The sequence below is a fragment of the Ascaphus truei genome, chromosome 7 (assembly GCF_040206685.1).
Source record: "Ascaphus truei isolate aAscTru1 chromosome 7, aAscTru1.hap1, whole genome shotgun sequence".
Taxonomy (NCBI): Eukaryota; Metazoa; Chordata; class Amphibia; order Anura; family Ascaphidae; genus Ascaphus; species Ascaphus truei.
This window is the reverse complement of record NC_134489.1, coordinates 50,274,087-50,287,202: the sequence shown is the minus strand read 5'-3', so window position 1 is coordinate 50,287,202 and position 13,116 is coordinate 50,274,087. Positions and strand designations below refer to the sequence as shown.

Sequence of the window (13,116 nt, the reverse complement as noted above, 5' to 3'; positions counted from 1 at the left end):
GGTTAGACATCTTTTTAGATGGGAAAGGTGTACAGGGATATACCAAATAAGTAAACAAGATAATGGAGTGATCTGATTGCCAATATTTGGAGTTATGAAGGTATTTATTTTTCCCCTTATGAGATATCATTAGTTGATATTTCACTGGGGTTTTTTGTTTACCTTCCTCTGGATCAATATACTGTAAGAACAAATATAGCATATTTAGCATACGTAGGTTGGACTTGATGGACATATTTTTAACCTCATCTACTATGTAACTATGTAATAAGGTTTATGATTTTAATTGCAATCTCCCCATTTGTGTAAATAAAATATGGACTTTATTGTCATGCATCTCACTCTTTAAAAGGGATTTCTTCCCAATGGGCTATTCAATATAGGGTACTGTCTGCATTCTAATTTAATCATACTATGAGTTTAAAATACTAGTTTCAAAAGGTATGAGGCTGTAGACAGTCAATACCTAACTCATTTTAATTGTGTCTAAAAACCGTTATCTCCCATACATTTTTTTTTTTTATCTCGCCTTTTTGAGGGGAATCGCAGGGGTCTTGTTTCCAGAGATATTTACTTGCGTAATTATCTGTTTTAAAACTCCCGCAAGGAGAAACAAAATACTGTAGGCTTTGTCTTGGGACAATAGGACACCGTAACTTCAATGTTTGCTACTTCTTTTTGAGTGGCTATTACAATCCACTTTAAAAAGCAGGAAGTAATGTCAGTAACTTCACCAGTAAGTATCTCAGAAATCTGGCGGGTTCCTGGTTCCCATACTGTTTAAAAAAGATATTAAAAAAAGAGGATGGGGATTAAAATGGCTGAATTGCTCCTTTAAGCTTTTATTTCTATATTGCTTCTGAGAGTCACTATATAATCAAAATTAAGACAGACTATAGGGATTTATGTTGCTCTATGTATGTCTCATATAATTGTTAATAAAGTGTGTCCATACAACACATTTTTTTGTTATGTTACCTGTTGATATAATGGGAACAAGCCTCTCTTATGTATAGGTCATAGCACAATAAACCTATGTATGTATAAACCTATGTATCTTTTTGTAGCGTTTCACCAGCTGAGACTCTGCCAGTGGATGACACCTCTGTTGATTTGATTACTGCTTGTGCCGCTGTTCACTGGTTCAATATCGATAAGTTTTTAAAGGAGGTAAAGATGAAATTCCTGTTTGCCACAGGACAAAAAGTTAATCTTCTTAATATCATATTTTACACAGGTAACACACAAGGCTTAACCTGGAAAAAGAAGAGTTCCTCTGGTGCGTAGACTCGGCAAGTAGATGGAATATGTAAAAGGAAGTGAGAGAAAGCAGTATGCTACTGAGCAAATACTCGGTTTTACACTGATCCACTATCTTAAGGTGGACACTTACATCTAGGGAGGGGAGAAGAGGTAGCGAAACCTTCAACCTTATTCCATTTTGGAGAGAAAGACGCAGGCTGAGCATAGAGTCTTTAAGATCCAACAGCAGAGACCCCACAGATTCCGGTCACGCGAACTATGGGAGGGGGAGATCAGGATTTGCCCTAATGCTGTAAAGCTTTATATTTCAAAAGGCCTGCTTTAAAAATAAGCGTTTGTGAGTGTTCCTTTTTTTTATACCAGATTGTTTTAAATAAAAACATTATTATACCATGGAACTTTTCTCTTTCCTCTAAGATTGGAGGTTTACTATTATCCTGGGATTAATAGGAGTGTATCTCCATCTCATGTCTAGTTCTGGGAGTCAAGCCCATCCATTGAAGACATAGATGTAAGTGTCCACCTTAAGATAGTCGATCAATCTAACACTGAGTATTTGCTCAGTAACGTACTGCTATTCTCTCTCTCTTCCCTTTACATATTCCATCTACTTGCTGAGTCTACGCGCCAGAGGACTTCTTTTCTAGTTCGTTTTTAGGAGGGACGTGGAACTCCCTCTGAACTCAGGCTTTGGTGCTATCACCCATTATTTGATACGGGACATTTCTGGGTTTTTTTGCAATCCAATTTTGGGACTGTGACTGTTCAAACATTCATTGTTTTCACATATATAAGGAGCACTAGATTTAATTACTGATAGTCACTATTCCACATTTGTGTATATCACAATAAACAAAACCTATCACCTAATAGTTAGTGGTTAGCGCATCTTTTTCTTTTTCCACTTATCTATTAACCTACAACACACACTTTGCTCCTACTTTAATAGTTGCCACAGCGATTAGTACATGTATTGTTCCCTTACTTCATGTATATAATCAGTTGACCATCTCCTGCACTCTCCACTCCATTAACCTCTGTTACACAGCCCTCTCCTGTTTTACGTCCTACTATCCAACCGCTCCTTCAGTGTTTCCTTCTGTGGAGTCTCCTCCTCTTCACTCACACTTTTTGTCAGGGTCCCACAAGGCTCTGTCCTTGACCCCCTGCTGTTCCCACTCTATTCCTCCTCTTCTCTTGGTGAACTAAAACTCTCTTGACTTTCAGTATCATTTTTCCGCCTCTTGTCCCATGTCACCAACTTTCTCTACACCATCTCCTCCTCGACGTCACACTGTTACCTGAAGTTTAACATGTTTCCCCTTCCAGTGTCATCACTATACCTAAACTCTCCCTGACAGTCAATTATGCAACAATCTTATAAACACCAAAGCTTGCTGCCTAGGGGGTCAGTTTTAACGCTTCCCTCTCTTTCATTTTCACATTCTTCACACTCTATGCCGTTTCCACTTTCAAAATATTGCTAGAATAAACAATTTTTTCACTCATGACCCAACTAAAACCTTAATTCACTCACTCCTCTTTTCCCGCCTTGACTACGGCAACCTTTGCCTAGTTGGCATTTCCCTTGTCTGCCTGTTCCAACTCCAATCGATTTCAAAATTCTACTGCCTGACTCACCTACGCCATTCACTGTTCTACATCTGCGGTTCCATTTTGCAAATCCCTGCACTAGCTCCCCATATCCTCTCAAAGTACATTCAAACTTCTAGCACTGACTTAAAAAGCTCAATGATGCTAACAACCCCCCCCCCTTATATCTCGACCCTCATCTCCAAATACTCCCCTAAACATTCCCTCCATTCTGCCCATGAACTCCAACTCTCCTAATCCCGTTTTACCTCCTACTCTTGTCTACAAGATGTCCCCTGTGCTGCACCCTCTCTCTGTAATAACCTACCATGCACCATCAGACTCTGTCTAAACGTTTAGAATTTAAAATTCTTGAAAACACACATTTTTTTAGGAAGCCTATCTGGAATCCCCCTAATATACACAACCCCTAAACTGATTCAGACCAGCTGTATGGCTGAACTAAACTCCATGCTATCTTACACCCCAAACCTTAACCGGACCAGCTGTGAGGCTGGACCAAACTTCATCCTAAGGCATAACTAGTCCCACAACAAGCAGGCACTTTACCTCATGTAATTTTTGCCCCTTATTCCATGTAGATTGTCTACTCTCAAGAGTAGCACCCTCATTACCTTTGCATCTGTTTGCGCTTGTTTGCCCTTATTTGATATGTCATTCTGTTTTTGTAATTTGTCATTCTGTGCCCCCATTGTACCATGCTGTGGAATATGTTACTGCTTTATTAAAAAAAACAATGATAATATAATATGAAAACTTTTAATAGACCAGCATTCAAACATTATAAGGTTCTTAAAGTATAATAGTCACCCCTGCATAAGGCCTCGGGCCGCGCTTATCCGCGCTCCTGCTCTGCCTCGCCTGCTCAAACTGGAGCTTTTTTGTGTCCGGGCAGACGAGGCAGTGAGCGTGCTTTGGAGGCGGGGCGAAGGCGAGGCGGACGGAGCCGAGGCGGGGCTAGTCCCTCGCTCCCATTGGATGTGAGCTGGTAACGTGACCATTCCTCCGCTCCCCTGAGCGGCAAATTTTAAAATTTGCCTGTCTCCTCAACATATCTGAGCCTCCGCACGCATGAGGATACTTCAGCTAAAGCCGCGCTGATTACAGATGCAGGGGGTAAGTGCATTTGCTCAGCGCGGCTCAGCACGGCCTACTGTACTATGTCCCAGGCCTAAGATGGATAGTTCATGCTGACTGAAACACTACAGTGGAAGATATTGACTATACTAACATAATGCTTTTTTTTTACTATTATTTATATCATTCTAGGTTGATCGGATCCTCAAACCTCATGGTTGTCTTGCTCTGCACAGCTACCTTCACAATATGGAAGTTCATTACAAAGATCGATCAGAGCAGCTCACGAAGGTCATGTATGAGGTCAGATTTATTTATTTATAAAATGTTTTACCAGGAAGTAATACATTGAGTTACCTCTCGTTTTTAAGTATGTCCTGGGCATAGTTAATATGACAAATAATACATGGTTACAAATACAGTTACATAAATGAACAGGGTATACATTATATACAATACATTGCATGCACAGTTAGAGAAGATGTATATTATAGGCTTATGTAACAGTTACAGACCAGATTAAAATGTGACAGCCTTAGTTTTGAAAGAACTTAAACTGGTGGTGGATGTGAGAGTCCCGATAGGTTGTGCCAGTTTTGGGATGCACGGTAAGAGAAGGAAGAACGGTCGGATACTTTGTTGAGCCTTGGGACCATGAACAGTCTTTTGGAGTCTGATCTCAGATGATAAGTTCTGCATGTTTTAAGGGTGAGGAGCTTGTTCAGATACAGCCGCGGCTAAACTTAATCTAACGCTTATCCGCTTTTTTTTCAATTTTTTTTTTCCGGACGGAATTGGCCGCGCGCCAGCCGCATCTCACAGCCGCGCGCGGCCGGTTCTCCAATCAGCGTCTAATGGCGCTGAACAATAGAAGTGCCGGCGGCGCCGGAAAAAAAAAAAAGGCCGCGTCTGCACGGGGTTTTAAATTACCCGCGGTGCCGGCCGCTTTAGATTAAGTTTAGCCGCAGCTGTAGGTGGGTAGCTTGCCCAGAAAGTATTTGAAGGCAAGACAGGAAAGGTGAACTTTGCGCCTAGACTCGAGTGATGACCAATCTAGTTCTTTGAGCATTTCGCAGTGATGTGTGTTATAGTTGCATTGGAGAACGAAACGACAAATTGAATTGTAGAGGGTGTCAAGTTTGCTAAGGTGGGTTTGGGGTGCCGAGCCATATATTATGTCTCCATAGTCGATAATTGGCATTAGCATCTGCTGTGCAATACGCTTTCTGACCAGCAGGCTAAGGGAGGATTTGTTCCTGTAAAGTACACCTAGTTTGGCATAGGTTTTGGATGTCAGGGTATCAATGTGCATTCCGAATGACAGCTGTATTGGATTTCTATGCAGTGTAGCTTTTTCTTTTGCATTCGTTAGTTTTGCATAAAATACAGAATTCAAGCCTCTACCTAGTATATAATTTATTGAGTGCAGTTATCAGTTAAATTATAACCTATAATGTTTCAGAAATTGAATGGAAAGTATTCAACCCTTTGGCTCTTAGTCTATGAAGCATATTACTACTGTATAGTGTGAATTAGGATTCTTAGGCATAGAAGATTTAATAATCCCTGACATTAGTGTGTGTGTGTGTGTGTGTGTGTGTGTGTGTGTGTGTGTGTGTGTGTGTGTGTGTGTGTGTGTGTGTGTGTGTGGCCTCATTCGAATATAGCCACTGAGCTACTAATATTAAATGGCAAACTACTTTTTATTTGTTATCATATTGTTGTCACACATGGGAAACCACGTTGCTTCTGCAGCGTGTTACCAAAATCTTACAGGGGCCGTTCACTATAATATGACCTTTTTTTTTTAAGTGAGCTACATGTCATGCTCTTTAAATCGGATTACCAACTTTTATTTAGTATATTTCTCCCCCCCCCCCCCCCTAAATGCAGTTTTGATTTTATTTTTATTTAAAAAGGCATAAAGCCTGCAGCGTAGTGTTCACATGGTAAGTCCTGTTGTTTAATGTCACTCCATTACACCAGGCAGCAGAGAGCTGTTTTCCAAGCTTACTACACAGGATCTTTTTCCAACCGTGGGGGAGCACACCAAAAATGGAAAAAAATGACAACCAATAGTAAATATGTTAAACTCTGTGGGTGAGTTTTGTAGAGGCCAATAGTGATCCTACGCAAATCTTTCCAATATTCAAAAAGCGTATCCCAAACAGTGGCAATATAAATTAACTTAGACAGAGTCCAATCTTTAAAGCTTAAAACACACATACAATCTGTAAAGGACTGAATCTCCTGGGCTGATGTCAAGCGGCAAGCTGCAGTCGCATCACCTCCGTGTGTGTGCCTTCAGCGTCTTGCACTTCCAGTATCTTTGGTGTATAGGACAGGTTGCAGCGCATCTGTCAAACCCCAGACTCTACACGTGTTACCAAGAAATGGCTTCCACAGGAGTTACCGAAGCCATTTCCAGGTGAAACGCGTAGATACTTGAAGTACGAGACGCTGAAAGCAGACACACACAGAGGTGGTGAGACTGCAGCTTCCTGCTTGAGGTCAGCTCAGGAGATTCATTCCTTTACAGATTCTATCTGTGTTTTTAGCTTTAAAGATTGCACACGTTGTAAGTGCACACTATGGATTTTATTTCTGCATATACAAACTTGTTTTAAATGATCTGCACTATTTTTCATCTCATTTCCCCGAGTTTAACCCGCGCACGGACCAGACTAGATGAACTTATATTGCCACTGTTTGGGATATGCTTTTTGAATATTGGAAAAATGTGAATAGGATCACTATTGGCCTCTACAAAACTCACCCATTTTGCACTATTGGTTGTCCTTTGTTCTCTTTTTGGTATACTCTTTGCTCTCCCATGCTTGAAAAAACAGTTATACTTTGAGGAACTTTGGAAACAATTCATCTTGAGTGTTTGAGCAGCAATTTTATGTTGTATACTATTTTTTGTTTTTAGATATGTTGCACTATTCACTATAATGTATTTAAGTGATTGTAACACACTTTGATAATAACTAGTCACAGTAGTTATTAAGTATTATACTTTTTTTTCACTATACACACACCACACATCAGAGTGGTTTTGGAGCACCGGCTGAAACCAATTGTCCAATCTATACAAAGGATCTGGTCAGAAAAAAGGTCTCATCCTAATCTTCTCATATAATGTTCTTGAGGTTTACTAATGTCACTAAATGAATGGAGTGTCAGAATCAAAGAGCATAGACAAACTAGAGGTGAAAACGGACATTCCACTGTACAGTATTGGAAGAACTCTTTAAGAAAAAAAAGAAACATGCAGGAAGAACTGCACATTTTACTCCATCAAAAACCAGCCTACTTCTGTTTTCAGGTGCATGAAGGGTTGGCTCCATATTCAAGTGAAAAAGTAAATCATATTAGATCGGGTTACAAGGAAATATTTGAAGCTGTACCCTATACAGACAAACGGAGGTAAGTGAATATCATGGCCTTTCATAACATTTAGAGATGAGAGCTACATTCACTTAGTGATGTTTCCATGGCTATAAAATTAAAAACTGTTAGATTCAGTTTCTGTAACAGTGGATCTACATGGCATCTTAATGATTTTATTTTGTTAACTTTCAGGGTAGAGGACATAGTTAGTAAAATCACTATGTCATTAGAAGAACTAATGGGTCTCATTCAGACCTTCTCTATGTACCAGACTTTCCTTAAACTCCAACCTGAGGCAGCAAATGAGTTACTGCGGACAACAGAGCAAAGGTAAAAAGAATAATAGACCACATGTTACTACAAATGCATCAACTAGTGAAATATAGGAATTATAAGGTCCTTGTTCAAGTTCTTAAGCTTCTTCTCTATGTTGGAGAAGAATATAGTCCCATTCATTTGAATGGAACTGATCTCTTCTCCAGCACAGGGAAGCTGCTTTAAAGCATATTGAATAAGGGCCTAACTTTTAATAATACAATAAATACAGCCTGTTCACTTCTGGATATTGTGTTGTGTATATTTGTTTTTTCTCCAGCTGTTTCATAATTATTTACCCAATAAAGATCAATATTAATACTGTATTATATTGACAGCCCTGTGAAACAAGAATGTTTTGTGTTTCTAAATTATAACTACTTACAAAGGCTGTTGCATTCTTGGACCAACTAAGTAAACCGCAAAGGAAATCGGCTGTGCAGTAGGTCACAATTATTGGTTCTATCCCAGTTTTAGTGGGTAAAAAACATGCACAGAAAGAGTGACATTTACAAGGCAAAGTGATATATGTATGTATGTGCGTATGTATGTATGTATGTATGTGCGTGCGCGCACGCACACACTTTGTTTAGCTACAGTATAACGTGACATTTCTCGAACAGATAACATACCAGCAAACATTACAAAAAGGATTCAATAGCAGTGTTGGTGCAGAATTTTACACGTTATCCCACCATTAGGCTGCGCTTATACAGCCGGCGACGCGACCGATGACGTTACCGTCGCCATTGCGACGATTTGTATTTGGAAATTTAGGTGACGTCGCTGGATGATGTCATTAAAGGGGAGGGCAGAGGCACGGAGAAGCTCCCGATTGGCCGCAAGGGATGATCGTCACCGAAAAAGTTAAAAATCAGTGACTGCCAGATTTCTGGTAGCACTGTCGCTCCGTCGCTTTGTTGCCGTCGCGTGCACTATAAGCGCACACGACAGTGACAATGCATTTGTTTTGCTGGGATGTCGCGTCGCCGGCACTATAAGCGCAGCCTAAGACACCAAAAGGGACAATGGAACCTGTTACGTGTGTGCTCTTCACTGTATAATCCATCAAGTTACCCTTCTTCTAAACAATTTAGTTATCCACTCCCTCATTTGGAATAGCCCTCATAAAGAATGTTCATTCACAGTGCATCCCCAAAATAACATGAGATTGTCATATATTATAGGCTAAAGCTCTAAAATTCCGGGCATTATTGAAATCCCTGCTCTCTGATTGGTTACAATTCTGGGCATTATCCATTCAGTAATGGCCGGAATTTTTGGCAACTTGCCAACTCACCTTTCAGAGATGCAGGGAGGCGTGCTGACAATGTAAAATGAAAAACTGTTACCAGTCCGCTCCTCGCACAGCTCGGCAGCATATGTAGTCTCTCTCACTCTCACAGCTGCTAGTGCTGTCAGAAGCTGGTGTCCCAACTAGTAACTGTGTTGCTTGCAACAAAGTCATATTTCTACCACCACTTGTTTACTGTAGCTTGTGCTGAGGTAATTATTATTTGCTTTTTATTTCATTTGTAGTTAAAATCATTGTTCCCTCACTTCTCTCCCCAATCTCTCCTCCACCCACCTATTCCCCTCTTCTCCCCCTCCACTCCTCCAAATTCCCCCCCCCTTAATTCTGGGCATTATTCAATCAGTAATGTCCTGAAATTTTTGGCACCCTGCCAAGTTTTTCAGCCAATCAGCTTTCAGTTCTCATTCACAAAGAGTGAAATTAGCTCTCGGACAGGGGAGGTGATTGAACAGGAGGCAGCAGCAAGGCACTGACTCCTCCCCCACCCTGCCTGAAGAGTGCTCAGCACAGGAGAGTGAGGGGAAAAGTTTGTGGGTGTAAAGGGGCCTGCAGAGTGTTTTTTATTGGGGTGTGTGTTTTGTGGGTGTAGAGGGGGCAGCAGAGTCTGTTTTGTTGTTGTGTCTGCTGTGTGTGTTTTGTGGGTGCAGGGAGGGGCTGCAGTGTGTTTTGTGGGTGGAGGAAGGGTGCAGAATGTTATATATGTGTGTCTGCTGTGTGGGTTTTCAGGGGGTTGCAGTGGATGTAGGGGGGGGCTGCTGGTGTGTGTTTTGTGGATGTAGAGGGGGTAGCAGTCTGGTTTGTGTGTGTCTGTGTGTGTCTGTGGGTGTATAGGGGGGCTGGTGTGTGTGTATACGTTTTGTGAGTGTAGAGCGTGGAGGAGGAGGGGACTGCAGTGTGTGTGGTTGTGTATAGAGGGGGGAGCTATGTGTATGTACAGTTTCCTTTGAATAAACTTGCAGTAAAAGCAAAAGAATGTAGACAATCCTGCTGATAAAAATCAATATGACTACAACAATGTCTATCTTTTTTATGAAAAATGTAAAAAAAAAAAAAAGCCTACAGTTAGCCTATAATACTAATAATCCCCATCAGAACAGGGCATTACTGGCCAATAATTCCCTGGCTGAGTTAAAGTCCCTCAGCTTTGCCTCGGGCCTTCAACACTTCCAGCAAGTGCATTATTGGCCAGTAATGCCCTGTTCTTCGGGGATTATTACTTAATTATAGGCTCTCTGGTTAGAATTCCAAGCATTATTCATTCAGTAAGGCCCAGAAGTTTTGGCAACTTGCCAATTCACCTTTCAGAGATACAGGGGGAGCGCTGAGAATTTGAAATAAATAAACGGCCAAATTTAATACTGCTACAGTAACTGTAAATACCTCTCCCGGTCCAAGCTCCGACAGCACCCCTACTCCTCTACTCACACAGGCAGCATATGCAGTCTCTCTCACAGCTGCTAGTGCTGTCAGAAGCTGGCGGGTCCTAACAAGTAACTTTGTTATTTGCAACAAAGTACAGTAATATTTCTTCCACAGCTTGTGTAGCTTGTGCTAAGGTAATTTTGTATTTGTTTTTTTATTTAGTTTGTAGTTAAAATCACTGCCCTCCACCCCCAACACTTCCCTTCACCCACCTCCACTCCCCCCCTCACCACTCTCTCCCTCCCCCCTCACCTCTCTCTCCCCCCCTCACCTCTCTCTCTCCCTCTCAACTCTCTCTCCCCCCCTCTCCTCTCTCTCCCCACGTCTCTCTCCCCCCACCTCACCTCTCTCTCTCCCCCTACCTCACTTCTCTCTCTCCCCCCACCTCACCTCTCTCCCCCCCCCACCTCTCACCCTCTCTTCTTCCCCCTCCTCACCCCTCACCTTTCTCCCCTTTCATTTGCTACTTTATTTCTTTTTCCTACGCAGGTGCATCAGCGTAGTTCCGATTTATATATCTATACAAAAGTGTCCTCTTTTTTTATGAAAAAAGCCTACATTTAGCCTATAATAGTAATAATCCCCTCAGAACAGGGCATTATTGGCCAGTAATGCTCTGTTCTTCTGGGATTATTACTTAAATAATCCTTTGAGCGCTGTTATGACGGGCCACTGCATGTCACGAGCGTTGGCACACTGGTGGCCCTTGTGGATTTTATGGGAGTTTTGCTTGTTTTTTAGGGTAGAGGACCCCCTCATCCATTTGAGCCATTGCTCCGATTTGTTCACAAGGATGATAGAATTAGTTTTAGTGTGTTCAGGATGAGTAACTTAAGAAACTTCATCTCATTTCAGGTTTCTGGAAATCATGGGGGTATCCTCTAATGAGACCAAAATTGAGCTGTGGTTGAGGCATGTCTGTGTGCTAGCTTCCAAGCCTTTGTGAGAAGAGCATTTGCAGAAGATCAGAAATATACCTGATATCTCCCTATGTGAAATTGTATTGAACATTGTTTTAGTGTTGAATTAAATCTTTGTTCTGACGAATAATATAAGCAACTGAACCTTAAGTGTTTACATCCATACAAGACAAAAAACACCAGAGCCTGCTCTTCCATTGATCCATGCATATTAAAAAAAATTGTAAAGAAAACGATACAAATGGCATTAATCAGAAGCAAGTAAAGAAAGTACAGTAGTAACAGTTGAAATATCCGTGATCAGTGCACAATACACATGTATCAGCAATCATACGGTAGATATGGTAGGCTATAACAAATAGATTCACATGTCTGTATAACCTAAGTTAAAATATAATCATGTAGAATAAGCTTTAGATGCTTCACATACAGTATTCACATATCTTCTTTTAGGAGATTTGTAAACTTAATGAGAGCTCATGAAACCTACAGTATGTATAACGCTCTTGTTGGTATAACAAGCTGAGATGAAAGAAATACATCCCAGCACTCTGATCTCTTAAACAAGTAAAACCATCACAATAAAACAATTTATTAATCGTTTGACACATGTCTTCTTTATCCAATGCTGCTCCATGTAGAGGGAATTGACTAGCTCAGTTCTGGTGCATCTTCCCTTTATAGAGCCATCACCATCTTTGCCTGGTACACGTAGTATAACTTCTTCTATCCGCAAGGGTACTTAGGAGACAAATCACAAACAAAGCTTTTCTATCAATCAAGACGTTTATTCAACTGATTGTTTAAAATATGAAGTTTGCACATACAGAAGTACATATGTATAGTGCTTATCAGCTCCTTAGGAGTCGTGAAGAGTCACTCAAGGATGCTGTTTTCTCACTCTTACACCGATCAACCAGACCAGCATGTTTGCGTCAGAGTGTCACATACCTCTCAACCCGTTGTGTATATCACTTCATGAGGAGGTGTGTGCATGTGGATCCCCATAAAAGTATCACCTGAGATGAACCTACAGATTTAACGTCCATTATTCTTAAAGCGATAGCTTTGTGTGATTTTGGTAAATTTGTTAAAACTCACGTTTTTTTTAAATAACATGATCACACATGCGAGTTTGGTATTAGGGGTGCTACATCTGTACACTTATCTGAGAACAACTAACAATCCTCCAAAGTCTAGAGCTGCTTCTCCTTATCTTAGCCTGGCCATATAACTTGTCCCAAAATGTTATTCAAACAATTTATCAATGTAATTGCCTTTATTAAACTTCTTCTTTAACTATTCTCAAAGCAAATATTTTTTATAGTTTTTCTCATTGGGAATTAATGGCAAATCACATTTGTTATGGACCTTTGAATGCTGGAACATTTTTCTTTATCCTGGGCCCACCCTAGCCTAAGGAAGCCAATAAAGATAAGAGGAGGAGGATAGAGGGGGCTACAGTATGGCTGTGGAAACTCTTTATAAACACAGTGACATCAGACGAAAGGGAGCAGCCAGAGAAAATAAACCCCTCCCAGGTCTTATTTGACCATGTTTACAAACTACTTCAGAAATAATTTCAAAATATTATTTATAGGTGTCAGGATTTGGTAAAAAGGCTTTGGTGACCCAGATGTAACCCCTTAATCATGTCACTGCCATTAATACAACTTGATCCTAGGAGGGTTCCTGAAGGGATTACTTTTTTATATTAAATCTCACTTAATTTTTTTTATGGTCTGTGTAATTCAAATGTATCATCTATTGTTCTTCTCATCGCCTATTAATGGCAGC

The 13,116-nt window shown here is 40.7% G+C and overlaps 1 protein-coding gene across 5 annotated transcripts in view; it reads left to right on the top strand.

Moving 5' to 3' along the window:
• Positions 1-11,922, top strand: part of LOC142499253 (putative methyltransferase DDB_G0268948) — a 37,783-nt gene extending 25,861 nt beyond the window's left edge. For 4 of the 5 annotated variants that reach the window (XM_075608343.1, XM_075608345.1, XM_075608344.1 and 1 more), the window contains exons 4-8: positions 1,068-1,170; positions 4,147-4,257; positions 7,283-7,383; positions 7,540-7,677; positions 11,255-11,922. In XM_075608343.1, the coding sequence (XP_075464458.1) occupies positions 1,068-1,170; positions 4,147-4,257; positions 7,283-7,383; positions 7,540-7,677; positions 11,255-11,345 (544 nt within the window). In that variant the 3' untranslated portion in view covers positions 11,346-11,922. The remainder of the gene's footprint in view (positions 1-1,067; positions 1,171-4,146; positions 4,258-7,282; positions 7,384-7,539; positions 7,678-11,254) is intronic. The other variant, XM_075608342.1, reaches the window with a different exon arrangement.
• Positions 11,923-13,116: the final 1,194 nt, after the last annotated feature.